This window comes from Arabidopsis thaliana, chromosome 3, assembly GCF_000001735.4.
Source record: "Arabidopsis thaliana chromosome 3, partial sequence".
Lineage (NCBI taxonomy): Eukaryota > Viridiplantae > Streptophyta > Magnoliopsida > Brassicales > Brassicaceae > Arabidopsis > Arabidopsis thaliana.
The window spans coordinates 919,194-935,112 of NC_003074.8; the positions used below are offsets into that span (position 1 = coordinate 919,194).

Consider the following 15,919-nt stretch of genomic DNA (forward strand, 5'->3'; position numbering starts at 1 on the left):
TCCGAACCAATCGGTTCAACTGGCTTAGTCTATCCACAGGTTCGTATAAAAAATCTCATTTTTGGTCATCAAATTAAACAGTAAATTTATATTAATTAATCATAAGTTAATGTTTAAAGACAAATTCTATTTCAAATTTCTAACGAATCAGACCTAATTGTCCGGAATAAATGATTGGTTCTGAAAATATCAGTTGGGAAATTAAAACCCGGTTCAATTTGAAACCGGAAACAAGACTAGCTACGCCTCACACAGAGTCACAGGAGAAGCTCCCGCGTCTGCAAGGAACGGATAAAGTCTCTCTCTTTCTCACTCTCTCTCTCTCTCTCTCTCTCAAAGAAGAAGAAGATGTTGACGAGTCCCAGTAACGCACTTCACAGTAGTACTCCACAATTCTGGCCACTTCGCCGGAGCAAGCTTTGCCGTTCCCGGAATTTCCCTCGTTTTCACTCCGGCGAACGCAGCAGCGGCGGAGGAGGAAAATTGTGCTCGCTCTCTCTTCTCTCCGGAAGTGGCGCCGGTAAATTCAGTGTCAGAGCTCTAGTTAGGCCTGATGATACCGACGACGCTGACTCCGTCGGCGATGGGTCTCTGGCTTTTCCTAACCACGTTTCTGTCAAAATTCCATTCGGAAATAGAGAGGTAATTTCTTCAAAAAGCTGTACTCTTTTGATTTCATTGGTTGCAAGTTTGAATTCGGAGTTGATTGGTAGGATTTGAGACCTTTAGCTCCATAGTAGAGAAGCAAAGCTCGCTGTTTAGATGAATGTGTTGAACATTGTTCAAAGTTTTTCATCTTTTCTTTCTTTTTGTCTACTCTGTAGATTTTAGTTGAGACTGGTCTCATGGGGAGACAAGCAAGTTCTGCAGTCACGGTCACAGATGGAGAAACTGTAAGTGTGCTGCTTCATTCAATTTCCAAAACTTTCAACTTTTTAAATGTTTTTGCTTATCTCTTAATCGGTTTGTTAGATGCGGAAGCTTTGTTTTATTTTTTACTCTGTCTACTTGTCATTGTAGATTGTCTACACATCCGTTTGTCTAGCTGATGTTCCGAGTGAGCCATCAGATTTTCTTCCCCTTTATGTTCACTATCAGGAGCGATTCTCAGCTGTAGGTCGAACTAGGTAAGCGTCTTTCAAGCTCTTGCAATTTTGGAGTCTCTTGCTATAAGAAGACCATATCATTGCCTAAATGATGATCTAAATGGACCTTCTTATGGTACAGTGGTGGATTTTTTAAGCGAGAAGGGAGAACCAAAGATCACGAGGTATGTACTAATGATGGTTTTGGTTTCGTCTAATTCGCCATCCTTCTTAACATGTTTCTACTTTTGATTTTTATGCAGGTTCTGATTTGTAGGTTGATCGATAGACCTCTACGCCCCACTATGCCCAAAGGTTTCTACAATGAAACTCAGATTTTATCCTGGGTATGCTTCTTCTCCATGGATATCTTTATGTTCCGATAGGCCCTTTTTTTGTCTGTTTTGCCTCTCTTTGGTTGAACAAAATACCTTTTGACTTGCGCTTTCTTTTGTCTCTGTATGATGGCGTCTCCTGTTTTGTGTGCCTACTACCTTTTTCGGAAAATGATGTACATTGTTTTTTTATACTTAAACATATATGGGATGGTTGTATTCATCTCCTTTGTTTGAGTCTCATTCGTAATTGACCTGTTGCTTGTTTGTGGTTTCAGGTTTTGAGCTACGATGGATTACACGCACCTGATGCTTTAGCTGTTACATCTGCTGGAATTGCTGTGTATGTAGGGTCATCTTTTTCCGTTTACATATGAGTGAAGCTTTTTTATCTTGGCAAAGTTGACATGGCTATGTAATAAATGAATACCGCAGAGCTCTTTCAGAAGTACCAAATGCGAAAGCGATTGCAGGAGTTCGGGTTGGTCTTATTGGGGGTGAATTCATTGTCAATCCAACCGTGAAGGAGATGGAAGAATCACAGCTAGATTTGTTTCTAGCTGGAACAGATACTGCAATTCTAACGATAGAGGTAAACTCTAATCTTTACTTGAGTTTGCAAGATTTGCCCTTTCTCTCCTGTTTTTTTTTTTTTTTCTATACTCAGCCCTTGCTCATTGAAAAATCTGGGATTGCAGGGATACAGTAATTTTCTTCCTGAGGAAATGCTTCTCCAAGCTGTTAAAGTTGGACAGGTATTTCGATTTTTAATTCGGATTATTTCAATTTTTAAAAGTCTGAATTAGATACTAAATGTGAGGCTTTTTCATTTTTACCAGGATGCTGTACAGGCTACATGCATTGCTATTGAAGTTTTAGCAAAGAAATATGGAAAGCCTAAAATGCTTGACGCTATCAGATTACCACCTCCAGAGCTATACAAGCATGTGAAAGTATGTTATACACTTTGTTTCTGTTTCGTTTTGCCAGAATGGAATTGCATTGATATTATTTTGTAATTCATGTTTAAAATGAATTGTTTTATGTACACAGGAACTTGCTGGTGAGGAATTGACAAAAGCGTTACAAATTAAGAGTAAAATATCGAGAAGGAAAGCCATATCGTCCCTGGAAGAAAAGGTCTTGACAATACTGACAGAGAAGGGATATGTTATTGATGAGGTAGCTTTTGGAACCATAGAAGCACAACCGGATCTGTTGGAGGATGAAGACGAGGATGAGGAAGTTGTTCCTGAAGGTGAGGTGGACCAAGGCGATGTTCACATTAGACCCATCCCTCGGAAACCTATTCCTTTAGTGAGTCTCTTAACCTTTTCAACATGATAACTTGAATGTGACCTTTTATCATATTCATTTTTTCTTAAATGTAATGCTAACAAACTAGTCATTTCCCTTTGCTAGCTATTTTCTGAAGTAGATGTCAAGCTAGTCTTCAAAGAAGTATCGTCGAAGCTTCTACGTAGGCGAATTGTTGAGGTACAACATCTGATTTCTTGGTATTTATACCCTAGACATGTATGTTTAAGGATTTATTTTCTCACTGAAGCATTTTATGAACTACACTACATTAAAGAATCTAACATGTTTGAAGCCACACATCTTTCACATTGTCTCCTAGTAATTCTTTCCTAAATTTTCATTTTTGTTTTCACTTTTTCGGAATGAGCTTTATTGATTCCATATGACATCTTTCTTCATCCATAGGGAGGTAAAAGAAGTGATGGTCGGACTCTGGATGAGATTCGTCCAATTAATTCAAGATGTGGACTGCTTCCCAGGGCACATGGAAGTACTCTGTTCACACGTGGGGAAACACAGGTAACATAGGAATGTTGTCTTCTGGAGAAATCCTGCGTGGCTATTTCATATGTCGATCCTTTCTCTTATCGCCTTTTATGTATTTTAAGGCAATTGGTTTGCTAATGAACATTTAGTATGATTCTTTCAGGCACTGGCAGTTGTTACGCTTGGTGATAAACAAATGGCGCAGAGAATTGACAACCTTGAGGGTTCTGATGAATACAAGAGGTTCTATCTTCAGGTCTCTTTTATATTTGTTCTTCTCACTTTGTTATTATTATTACAGTTGACTTTTTATTAGACAAAGTAAACTTTTTGATGTGGTTAGTTGCTTAGTGTCGTTCTTCATTTTTCTTGTTGTGCTTAAAGAGATTTTCTAAGCTAGTCATTGTGATGTTGCAGTACACTTTTCCTCCATCGTCTGTTGGTGAAGTTGGACGAATTGGTGCACCCAGTAGAAGAGAAATAGGTCATGGGACACTAGCAGAGCGAGCATTGGAGACCATTCTACCTAGTGATGATGACTTTCCTTACACAATACGTGTTGAAAGTACAGTAATTGAAAGCAATGGTTCTTCAAGGTCAGCTTTTTTATCTGGTTTTATGATCTGCACGCCTAGTTTGTTTGAATGACAAATTTGGTAATTGCTTCTTACGTTGATCTCAAAATGTGACAGTATGGCATCTGTTTGTGGCGGTTGCTTGGCTTTGCAAGATGCTGGAGTTCCAGTCAAATGTTCTGTTGCTGGGATAGCAATGGGAATGGTTTGGGATACTGAAGAATTTGGAGGTGATGGATCTCCCCTTATCCTTTCTGACATCACTGGAGCTGAAGATGCATCTGGTGATATGGACTTTAAGGTCAGAAAATATGAGGATTCCCTTGAAGGACCTTGCATTGACTTGAATGCTGAAGTTTTGATATGTTTGTCAATAGGTTGCTGGGAATGAAGATGGCGTTACCGCCTTTCAGATGGACATCAAGGTCATCATCCGTTTCTTAATTTACACTACCGAAATGGTTTTAAATGGCAATTGAATTAATATGTTGGTAACATCTTTTCTTACTTCTTCTCTTTAATCATGAACTAGGTAGGAGGAATTACTTTAGAGATAATGGAAAAGGCTCTAATACAGGCAAAAGCTGGGCGTCGCCATATTCTTGGTAAGGAATGTTATTCATGAATTATTAGTCTCAAGATAGTAGACTTGGGGAGATTTAGTTCCTTGGAAAATGTATGCCACAAAAGATGTAATTTACTATATTTTTTTTTTTCCTTTTTGTGCAGCTGAAATGGCAAAGTGCTCACCGCCTCCCACGCTAAGCCTCTCAAAATATGCTCCATTGATACTTATTATGAAGGTTTGGCTTCAACTAGTTTTTCCAGGATTGCCCAGTCTAATGCCTTTCTGCCTTGAACTAAAGATTGTTGGCGTTTCATGTGCTGCAGGTTCATCCAAGCAAAGTATACTCTCTTATTGGTTCTGGAGGTAAGAAAGTAAAGAGCATCATTGAAGAATCTGGAGTTGAGGCCATTGACATGCAAGATGATGGAACTGTGAGATATACATGCAAAAAAATGTGATTTTATATTTATTGGGTATTCTTTATCCTAACTTCTTAATATTTATCTTTGTCAAGGTCAAAATTATGGCAATTGATGTAGCGAGTCTAGAAAGGGCGAAAGCGATTATTAGTGGATTGACAATGGTTCCCTCTGTTGGTGATATCTACAGGTATGTATCCTTCATATACCTTCTCTGACCAAAAAGCGTAAATAGATTTGGATTCTTACCTTTCTTTTTGTATCAGGAATTGTGAAATCAAGTCAATGGCTCCTTATGGTGCATTTGTAGAGATAGCGCCTGGGCGGGAAGGTCTTTGCCATATCAGTGAGCTGAGTGCTGAATGGCTTGCAAAACCAGAGGATGTGAGCATTACTCATTGATTCCCTTCCTTTATAGAAATTGTTTCATCTTTTATTCAGGTTTTCACATACGCTCATTCTTGTCCTTTCAGGCCTATAAAGTAGGAGACCGCATTGACGTCAAATTAATAGAGGTCAGCGAGTTATTGTGTCTTTATAACTCAAGAGACAATATAACTAATCGGAAATGATAATTAGAGAGTTGTTGAACAAAGAAACATGGATAATGCAGGTAAATGAAAAGGGTCAGCTTCGACTTAGTGTACGGGCTTTACTTCCCGAATCAGAGACAGACAAAGACAGTCAGAAACAACAGCCGGCAGGTGATTCTACCAAAGACAAGAGTTCGCAAAGGAAATATGTAAATACTTCGTCAAAGGACCGTGCAGCTGCAGGAGCATCAAAGGTTTCATCTGGGGATGAACTTGTCCTGAAGAAGAAAGATGTAAGGAGAGCAACTGGTGGTAGTAGTGACAAGACAATGAATAGCAATAGCAGTACCAACGAAGAAAGTTTAGTCAACGGTGAAGCTACAATCAGCTAGTGGAATGCAAACAAGATCACTGTTCATATCTGTGTCTCGTGAGACTCATTACGAAAGGAGGAGAGTTTCTTCCAACGGAACCACAGGTGCGACTTGAGAAATCTTGAAAACTTGAGACAAGACAAGTTGCAAATGTCTTTTCTTGATTTTTTTTCTAATGTTTTGTAATTATGTTTCTTGGCAGTTTCTTGAAGCTGTGCATATATGTTGGCAAGTCTGGTGTGGAGGAGGATAACATTTTTGAAGACGTCATATGTTGGGAGATTCTCAGACATTTCATCAGTTCTTTCTGTTGTCTTCTCTCTTGCAAACTCATTAGTCCGTTTAGGTTACTTGATATATTAATGTTTTTGACTAAATTTTATTTGGGATAGATGATTTTTCTTCAGCTTGTCAAAGTTTCCCAATTTTTGTTATGTTTCGAGTTATTAGATGGACTTGGCAACTTCAAGAGTTTTAAAGATCACTTAGCTAAGTGAAGAAAACTATATAACTGGATACATTTCACAACAAGAGCACATATATTTCTAAGCCTGTACAAGCAACAACAGCTTGAGGTCGAGTCCCTTTAACTGCTGCATTGAACCGCCCATATTAAGCAAGATGATCTGCAACTTTTAAATGTTCTTGCACTCTTTATCTGCAGAGTATCAAAGTTTCCCAGTTTTTGTTATGTTTCGACTTACTAGATGGACTTGGCAGTTTCAAGATCATTTAACCAATATTGGCAAACTTTATAACTGGAAATGGAAAAAGGAATAAAACATGAAATTGGCATTTAAGAGATATACATTGGCTTGTGTACATGAAAATGGAATGACTATCAATGTACATAAAATGTTGTTGTATATATTGGCTTGTGTTTACTCTTGTGCCAAACTGTTTAATTCTCTTTAGATGCTACTTCAGCAACAACAAAGCTTGAGCTCGAGTCCCTTTAACTGCAGCATTGATCCACCAATCTTAAGCAAGATGATCTGTTGTTTTTCTCGTACAAGTCATTGTGGGAACGTAAACCGCATTGTTCAGTAAGCTGTGAGATCGGCCATAGAAGATATAGATCATGCTTCCAATAAGTAGCCATATCAAGACCCTGATCCATGTCCCAGCTCTGCCATTACAAATAACCAGCAAGGGTTTAGAAACATCCCAATATACTGAATCATACATGGGTCCATCAGACTAACTCACCCAATGTTGATGATCAAGTAGGTGTTGATCAAAATGCAAAGAACTGGAAGGTATGGGACGAATGGGCAGAGAAACCCTGAAATAGAATCATATATAGAATGCCAGTTAGAAAACGCTGCTCAAGTATAAATCCAAGTTTATGGTTTTTGCTAAAACCTCAAAATTTTCGTCCTAACCAGGTAATAACCAACTCAGCAAGAAACTAATAACTAAGCAGCGTTTTTGATGAAAGTAAGACCAACCAATTGATGGCTCGCTGAATCTTATATTCAATTAAACTTCTCATTTTGTGATGTATGAGTAGGCAAAAAAAAAGGCTTGAATAAGGTTCAGGCCTTACCTCCTTTGTGTCCAAAGTTGTGCCTTTCTTCATCCTCGTCAATGTAGCCAAGAGTAATCAAACTGCCAAGCAAGATGACTGCACTGACACCACATATAGTGAAACGAGGAAAACTGCAAAAGTCAAGAAATAACCCATTAGAGTTCATAACCATATTACAAAGATAATAACATGCAAATCTTTCAACACAGCAAGTTGAAAAGTGCTTCACAAAATTCTGAAACAGGAATGCATTTTCTAATTGAGCATACTTAACCGCTTTGACATGCAAGTAGCAGTGATATCGTTCACAGCTAATCAAGCATCTCAACCAAACTAAATAGATTTGTTTAGTAGACATAATTAGATGTGGGGAATATATGCAGGACGGGTTATACAGACATAAGATATCAGATGATGAAACGACCTTGGAAGACGCTCAGCTGAAGCTGCTGAAGCAAGACCTAGGACACCTATGCACACAAGAGCTATACTCCAGGCAGCAATTTTTCTCCTCTTTCCAAAATACTTTTCATCTGTTCAATTAAAAAGAAGCAAAAAAGTCATATTTCTTAAATGCAGATAAAAGGCAGAAAAGATTGAATTGTTGGATGTATCTTTACAACATATCCAAATGGTAACTACGTGATTGAGCACATTTTAGTACCTCGAGCAGTTTCATTTCCAAGTAGAGGGGAATCAGAAGATTCTATAGCATCCACAAGAAAATTTTCAGTTTCAGCTCTACTTTCATCGGTATCACTCAAAGTTTGGGAGGAAGATGATAGGGGAACTCCATCTGGTGGTACATATCTAAGAACTAGCACACAGACTGCAACGGCAGTGAATGCCATTAGAGTGCCTACACTAACCTGTTGGATAAATTACCGATGTGAGCTACTCAGAGAAGGATCTGTTACCGTAATAGAGTGTGTTTAGGCGTGTCTCAACTAAATTATATAATACTAACTGCTTCAACAATATCAAAACTATACTACTAATAATGAACCCTCAATTTTCTGTTTGCCACTAATTGTAGGTGAAAATCCTTCCTTAAGACTTGAGACATGTAATGTAGGCAAATACCAGCTTACCATCTCGGACAACTGTGCAACATCCATGAAAAATGCGAGTGCAGCGGCAAGAACACCAATAGCTATTGTGCTTTTCACTGGTACTTGAGTTCGTGGGCTAATTTCTGAAAAGAAAGCTGGCAACAATCCATCCCTAGCCATTGCCATGAATATTCGTGGCTAATAAAAAAAAAATACAAAGCTCTGTCAAAACGACATGTAAGCATTTCCAAAACCCACACAGAACCAGCATGTTACTTTTACTACTAAGATATCTCAATTACAAAATCTCTTGAACTTGGATTTTCAGAACGATAGAATTGGTTAGTACCTGAGCCAGAAGGGAACCCAACAAACTCGCACATAGAGCAGTTATTGCCCCAGTGGTTAAGATGTACCTGAAATATATAGGAATAATAAGAAAAAAAAAAGCAAAGACAAAAGGAAGTATGTGTATATGCATCGTGACTAATTAATACAAAGAAATTTGAGTGTCAAGAGATGTATCATACTTACGCTGCCCATTGCATCCCACTGTCTCCAAATGCAGAGGAGATAGGAGTATCAGGATTCAATGAATAGTATGGGACCAATCCAACAATAACTACTGATAAAAGCATATACAAAATGCAGCATATCAGTAATGCAATCCCGATTCCCAATGGAAGATCCCTTTGAGGATTTTTCACCTGTTGTGGCAATACCAAAAGGTTAAGAGCTTAACAGAGAAAATCGCCAGAATTATGGAAAAAAAGTTCACTATACTAAGACCAAAAATCATCCTTTATTACTAGTTCTATATGGAATCGTCAAAGTGAGTCCTTTGTAGAGAAAAGAGAAGGATAATAAATCAAAAAGAATGAGAGTATTATTCAATAAACTGTATACCTCCTCAGCCGTACTAGTTACAGTATCAAATCCAATGTATGAGAAGAATACTACAGCAGATCCGGCAAGTATCCCATTTAGTCCAAAAGGAAAGTACCTGTAAAGACAAGTATTAAACATTGACTTTAAGAAATAACTTTTGACAAAAGCTACGCTCAATGGAGAAGAGAACAGGCTAATTACCCACTGGGGAGATCATATCCAACCCATCCAGTCTTGCAAGCTAAATATCCACCAACTACTATGATGAAAACCAAGGTGCAAACATTCACTGATGTTACAATTGCTTGTACTGTTGAACTCTGTAAGAACAAAATAACCCGGTATAACACTATTAGACGATCTGATAATCCTGAAATGAATCCATTTAAAATGTCTTCAATAAAGTACCTCCTTTATCCCAAAACATAGTAGTATCGTGACAATCATAATCAAAAGTGCAGCACATGGATCAACCACAATACCAACCCCGGGTATAGTTTGTCGAGCTAAGAACACAGGAAGATTGTCCAAACCACCAAAAAAAGATGCCTAAAACAAAAGAAACACCAGTCAGAATTAAATCAACAAAAGACCACAAATACATATATTTTTTTTTTGAAAATAATGTTAAATTATATTCCAAAGAAAAACGTTTTTACAACAAGTGCATCTTGGGTTTGAGAATTAGAGCTGAGAATAGTTTTGAAAAAAGAAAGAAAAGGAGCTAAGTGATTAACTTCTTGACTGAAACCAAACACATATAACTCAAAGGCAAATACCAGATTTGGAGTTATGCCACGGGCAATGGCTGATCCACCAATTGTATAATCCAACACCAGTGCCCAACCAACCAACCAAGCAATCCTATGAAATAAGAAAATCCATGAGTATCAGCTTTAAGACGAACAACAAGGTCAATCCTATTAAAATCCATATATATATACCCTTCTCCAAGACAAATGTACGCATAATGATAAGCACTCCCAGCAGATGGACAACGAGAAGCAAGCTCAGCATAACAACAGGCAGAGAGAGCAGCAGCTACTCCAGCAATGAAGAATGATACAGCAAGAGCAGGTCCTGTGTGCTCTCTAGCTACCGTTCCCACAAGAATATACACTCCTGCTCCAATTGTTGTCCCAACTCCTGACAAATTAACACCGAAAGGAACACAATCAACACCCATAAGGAATTTTGATCAAAATTGGCCAAAGCTTGAAGCTTTCTCATACCAATAGCAACAAGATCAACGGCGGATAGTTTCTTGGCAAGCTGATGAGGTCCATCGTTTTTGATAAGATGAACAGAATCAACTTGTTTTCTTCTCACAAGACTGTTCATATCAACCAACTTTGCAGAGTCCACACCGGTTTGATTTTCCAATCGATTCAGAGCAAACCCATCTGAGTTTTTCCCAGAAAATCCAACAAAGATTGAAATTTTTTCTTCTACAGAATCCACCAGATGGAGTATCGGAGCCGGAGATAACTCGAGAGGCGTGCACGATTCCAACTTTTGTGAGATTCTCGTTGGTAAAGATTCTTCAAAGTTTAGATGACTTTTGTGATTTTGTTTATTTCTTCCTTTTTATTAACAATTGGGCTAATTTGTGCAATGGGCAACTCTTGATTCATGAATTCTCTATCCTAAGAGATTTATCTGCACCTCAGCTTAAAAACAGATTAACAGATTTTACTTTTTTTACAATGTCACAGTAAAAATTGATGGACATGTGGATCTTCTCTTTACCAAAAACAGAACGGTAATGTAAATTATAACAGATTACGCCCAAATGTTATAGACAATCAATAATCACCCGTCTAATCTCCAATTCATCAATCCTTTAGTCCAAAACACTTGAATATATAAAAAAGAAAAGTTGCAACAAATCTTGTTCCAGTACAAAACAAAAGAAAATACTCCAAACTTTACCAAGAGACAAAACTTGATTTAGGTTTGAAGCAACTATTTAAGAACCATCGAGCAGAAGAGAAAGATATTGGAGACGAAGCAGTAAGAGCTGGTTGATACACTTGGACCACTTTCTTGGTTTTAATATGGTATACGCTAATACCGCTTTCAGCATTGCGTACAAACCTCCTCCTAGGTCGATAAGGCGGGTCAGCATAAAAATATATGCAATTTTTCATAACTCCATCTTTGGCTGCAACAGTTATTCCTAGATCAAAAATAAATGCTTCGTCTCCTAAAGAATTGGTTCTGCTCCATTCTAATGATTTAGGATCCATCTTGTAGACACCCCCACTGTGTATAACGATCAAAACTTGTCCTGACAAAGTCACAGCAAGATTCTTGCCGCAAAACGAATCATTACCATAATTCGGAGATTTGAAACTTGCACATTGTATTGGAGAAGCATCAGCGTGGGAGAAATCAAGAACAGTGACGTGAGTATCAGTAAGCACGTAAAGCTTGCTTTCTTTACACACCATATCCACGCATCGTTGATTCATTAAAGGTTGAATCACTTTCCAGTTATTCTTGTCATCTCCTTTCTTGTGATATGCAAAAAAGCCATCATAATTCCAAACAACTAAGTAGTCTCTGGTTTCTTCATCTACCCACAAAACAGCTTTGCCTATTCTAAGACACATGACCATATGTGAAGTTTTTTTTTTTTTTTGCAGAATTGTTTTGGTCATTGAGAGTCACCCAAAAATTATTATTATTGATTCTCCAAAATTCTATCGGACATCCATCGGTTGCACCCAGACAAGGAAGATAAATCCTCTCTCGAGTAAACAGATTCAAGAGATGAAAATCGTTTCTATGGTCTAACATAAGGAACCATCTACCGGAACTGGCCAAACAACGACTACTAGCTAGATCAAACCCGACATCTCTTAAAGTGTAGCAACTATGGTCACGAGGATTGAACAACTTACATGATGAATTTTCTTTCCAATCTGTGTTGTATGGAAACATTATGATCCATGGAGTTGTTACTCTGATGCACGATTTCGAGGCGTAATACCATTCTGAAGAAATGCATCTGGCTCGATGAAAATCAGAGAATCTCAAGCGATCCAAGATCGATATAACCAGGTCTCGGACAAGTGTCGGCTGCTTTGGATCGTCGTTGCATGTCTTTTCCTCGGACTCACTCATCTAGGGTTTGTCTCCTGCTTCTTCTAATCAAGATACTTATATATGTTTGTTCATTTTTATTTCTTTTTGGTTAATTTCTTAAAATAAATGAATTTATTGGAAATAAATATATCTGAAAATGTTTTTATATTAAAAAAAAATACATAAAGACTTTATAATACGGTACGGTGCACTAGTTTGTTATATTGAAAATGATCAAGTACATTTGGTCCATGTTAAGTCGGTGAGAATTAATTTCCAAATCAAATTTTCAGTACTCTACACAAGTTAGATTATAAAATGATGCTTTCTTTCTTGATCGGTTTTGAGAATCAGTCTTTTGGCAATTTGATATAGCTAATGACTTGTTAAGCTCATGATCAACACTTAAACCCATGGAAGAAATGTTGGTGGGAACTAAAAGCCAAATTTATCTACAAAAACAAAACCATCTTAAGAGGATTCGTTGTTGATATTGAGTACGATTTTTCAAACTTTTCTAAGTCCAACACACTTGAATATAAAAGAAAACTTGCAAACACTCTTGTTCCAAGAGAGACAAGAAAATACTGTAGCCTTACAAAAAAGACAAAACTAGATAGTTTTAAAGCAACCATGCATCACACCCTAAATTTCTCCTGGATGAGGATCTCAAGAGCATTCACATGGTCGTGGAGGTATAAGTCCAAAAGTGCTTTGGTTTTGAATGAGTTTTCAAAAAATCCAAGCATGGTGGTTTAAACATCCTGCAACAAATAAACCAAGCTTGTTTAATTGCCGACAAGTGTATTCAATAGAAATTTTTTAAGAGTTATATATTACCCTCCAAGAGTTTTTCTAATCAAGTGTTGGAAATGGTGGCCAACTTTTTGACTTCCCATCCTCTCAGAAATCTCCTAAAAAATCATCAATAAAAAAAGTTTACAAGTCGGCTTATTTATTTTTATATATATATAATCGATTAATATTGTATTACCTCAAGCTCATCTTTTTTCATCGTGGCAAGACCACACCATGCCGTGTACATGAACAAATCCTCCCAAGTAAAGAGGTCAAAAGAGTTTTTTGACCACTTGGCATAGCATTTGACCAAATGCGCAAACTGCGAAAACAATAAATATTGATGAATATAAGTTATACCAAACATAATTATAAACAAAACATAAATATATCTATATGAGTTTACGTACCAAAACAGCGGCTGTGTAATAGTGGCCTAAAGCCATGTTGGCTAAGCCTCGTCCACATAAGGATTTATAATGGATTGCTTTCCTGTCATCAGCGTCATCAAGCTTGGGTGCGTTTGTAGATAGTTCAATCGAAAGAATGCGCGCATCCTCGAACCTTCGGCAATGGAATGCCGAGATCACAAGCAAAATACACACGGGAAGCCTAATCAACGTACCATAAGCGTCCTCTAGATGTCCAGAATTGTATTGATATCGACCAAGTTGGTCCATGTTAAGTCGGTGCACATCAAGTACATTTGGTCCATGTTAAGTCGGTGAGAATTAATTTCCAAATCAAAATTTCAGTACTCTACACGAGTTAGATTATAAAATGATGCTCTTTCTTGATCGGTTTTGAGAATCAGTCTTTTGGTAATTTGATATAGCTAATGACTTGTTAAGCTCATGATCAACACTTAAACCCATGGAAGAAATGTTGATGGGAACTAAAAGCCAAATTTATCTACAAAAACAAAACCATCTAAAGAGGATTAGTTGTTGATATATAGATAATTTGAGTACGATTTTTCAAACCTTTCTAAGTCCAAAACACTTGAATATAAAAAGAAAACTTGTAAACACTCTTGTTCCACGAGAGACAAGCAAATAATGTAGCCTTACAAAAAAGACAAAACTAGATAGTTTTAAAGCAAACATTTTCCACCGATAGTGGGGAAAAACCAACGAGCATCCTGAATAGTATTGGCAATGAAGCAGTAAGATGTTCAAACACTTGGATCACCTTTTTGGTCCCAATATGGTAGATGAAAATACTGTTACCGTTATCACCGCATAGACTAATCCCACTGTACTTATGAAAATGATCATTACTAAATATATGCAATTTTTCATAACTCCATCTTTTGCTGCAACAATTATTCCAAGATCCAAAATCAATGCTTCGTCCCCTATAGATTTGATTATGCTCCATTTTGATGACTTAGGATCCAACTTGTAGACGAAGAATAAGAACGTCCCAGGATGTGGTTCCACTCTGCTAGCAATGACCAAAACTTCTCCAGACAAAGTCACAACAGGACTTTTGTGAAACTCCAGATAAAAAATAAACTTGCACATTCCATTGGAGAATCACTACGGGAGAAATCAAACACAGTGACTCGAGTATCACTAAACACGTAAAGCTTGCTTTCTTTACACACCATATCAACGCATCGTTGATTCTTTAAAGGCTCAATCACTTTCCAGCTATTGTTTCCATCTCCATTCTTGCGATATGCAAAAATGTCACCGTAACTCCAAGCAACTAAGTAATCTCTGCTTTTTTCATCTACCCACAAAACCGCAGTGTCTAGTCTATTCGTAATATTCATCGGAAATCCATCGGTTGATTCTAGAGACGGAAGAGGAATCCTCTCTCGAGTAAACAGATTCAAAACGTGGAAATCGTTGTTATAGTCTAACATAAGGAACCAGCTATCGGACTGGCCAAACAACGACTCCTAGCCATATCAAACCTGAGATCTCTTACTATGTAGGAACTATAGTTACGAGGATCATACAACTTACATGAATCGTTGTTTCTTTCAACAAATTCGTTCGGAAAGAGGATGATCCATGGAGTTGATGGTCCTCCGATGCATGATTCCGAAGCAGTGTACCATAATGAAGAAATGCATCTGGCTCGATGGAAATCAACAAAGCTCAAACGTTCCAAGATTGATCTAATCAGGTCCACGACAAGTATAGGCTGGTTCGAATCGTCGCATGTCTTTTCGTTGGAATCCCACATCTCCTTCTTCAGGGACATTTTTTTACGATTTTGAATATTAGGGTTTATGCTCTGTTCTAAACAGGGGACTCAAGTAATCTGACGCTATGAGTTTGTTGTGGTTTTTAAAATAATATTATTATTTTTGTTTTAAAAGACCAACATTATTATCCATTGAGAAAGAAAGAAAGAAAACTAATATTTGAGTTTTTTCATTAAAGAATCTGTTCTTTTTTTCTTTTGGAAATAACAAATACAAAATCCATAAGCATTTGTACATATATATATACTTTCTTTTTTATAAGAAATATTTTATCAGTTGTTCATAAAACAATATGTGTTTTAAGAAATTATATCATTATAAACAATAAAATAAATCTAAAAAAATCATCTTATAAGTAAAATATATATATATTTTTTTATAAGTAAAATATTGGAAACTCCAGTTATAAAATAAAAGCTAAAAGTCTAAAACAGATTACCATACACATGTTGTTAAAAACAAAATCCAAAAACCAATTAAAATGCTACTGCCCATTTATAAAGACTTTTTCTTCCCACAAAAGTTTGAAGCAATTTCCAGCTTTATTAGAAGCAAAGTGATGGTGTCTTTTTATTCAAATGTCAAATGCTACTTTTAGATATCTAGAAAAAAAAAAGAGAAAATAATCAACCCTTACCAAAAGA

The 15,919-nt window shown here is 37.0% G+C and overlaps 3 protein-coding genes across 4 annotated transcripts; 1 reads left to right on the forward strand and 2 right to left on the reverse strand.

Moving 5' to 3' along the window:
• Positions 1-168: 168 nt before the first annotated feature.
• On the forward strand, positions 169-6,179 carry RIF10 (polyribonucleotide nucleotidyltransferase). The gene is made up of 24 exons (NM_111242.3): positions 169-642; positions 825-893; positions 1,021-1,127; positions 1,228-1,270; positions 1,349-1,432; positions 1,699-1,763; positions 1,856-2,012; positions 2,119-2,175; positions 2,260-2,373; positions 2,474-2,737; positions 2,843-2,917; positions 3,146-3,259; positions 3,390-3,482; positions 3,644-3,822; positions 3,919-4,102; positions 4,179-4,226; positions 4,334-4,406; positions 4,531-4,604; positions 4,693-4,800; positions 4,884-4,978; positions 5,055-5,172; positions 5,262-5,303; positions 5,402-5,799; positions 5,898-6,179. Exons 1-23 carry the CDS (start codon positions 349-351, stop codon positions 5,711-5,713), a joined length of 2,769 nt encoding a protein of 922 aa, NP_187021.2. The 5' UTR covers positions 169-348; the 3' UTR covers positions 5,714-5,799; positions 5,898-6,179.
• A 183-nt stretch (positions 6,180-6,362) lies between these two features.
• On the reverse strand, positions 6,363-10,809 carry CAT4 (cationic amino acid transporter 4). The gene is made up of 14 exons (NM_001161114.2): positions 10,399-10,809; positions 10,111-10,312; positions 9,946-10,030; positions 9,575-9,715; positions 9,368-9,486; positions 9,185-9,281; positions 8,813-8,985; positions 8,628-8,694; positions 8,318-8,476; positions 7,891-8,095; positions 7,651-7,759; positions 7,245-7,357; positions 6,905-6,980; positions 6,363-6,824 (listed from the first exon to the last, which is right to left on the reverse strand). Exons 1-14 carry the CDS (start codon positions 10,505-10,507, stop codon positions 6,677-6,679), a joined length of 1,803 nt encoding a protein of 600 aa, NP_001154586.1. The 5' UTR covers positions 10,508-10,809; the 3' UTR covers positions 6,363-6,676.
• Positions 10,810-14,147: 3,338 nt separating this feature from the next.
• On the reverse strand, positions 14,148-15,271 carry AT3G03726 (F-box/kelch-repeat protein, putative (DUF295); the record flags this gene model as incomplete). Of its 2 annotated transcripts, NM_001161116.1 has the most annotated exons (5): positions 14,148-14,195; positions 14,284-14,516; positions 14,573-14,729; positions 14,805-14,920; positions 15,031-15,271. In NM_001161116.1, the coding sequence occupies 5 exons, from the start codon at positions 15,269-15,271 to the stop codon at positions 14,148-14,150; spliced, it is 795 nt and encodes a 264-aa protein (NP_001154588.1). The 2 variants fall into 2 exon arrangements, with proteins under 2 accessions (NP_001154588.1, NP_001154587.1); NM_001161115.1 differs by having other exon boundaries at positions 14,573-14,920.
• Between the last annotated feature and the right edge of the window lie 648 nt (positions 15,272-15,919).

Coding starts and splice junctions, on each gene's coding strand:
- RIF10 (NM_111242.3), top strand. CDS start 349: ATGTTGACGAGTCCCAGTAACGCACTTCACAGTAGTACTCCACAATTC. Junction 4,227..4,333: donor CCTTTCAGATGGACATCAAG/GTCATCATCCGT, acceptor ATCATGAACTAG/GTAGGAGGAATTACTTTAGA. Junction 5,173..5,261: donor GGCTTGCAAAACCAGAGGAT/GTGAGCATTACT, acceptor TTGTCCTTTCAG/GCCTATAAAGTAGGAGACCG.
- CAT4 (NM_001161114.2), bottom strand. CDS start 10,507: ATGAACAGTCTTGTGAGAAGAAAACAAGTTGATTCTGTTCATCTTATC. Junction 10,313..10,398: donor CGTTGATCTTGTTGCTATTG/GTATGAGAAAGC, acceptor TTAATTTGTCAG/GAGTTGGGACAACAATTGGA. Junction 9,716..9,945: donor GTGGCATAACTCCAAATCTG/GTATTTGCCTTT, acceptor CTTTTGTTTTAG/GCATCTTTTTTTGGTGGTTT.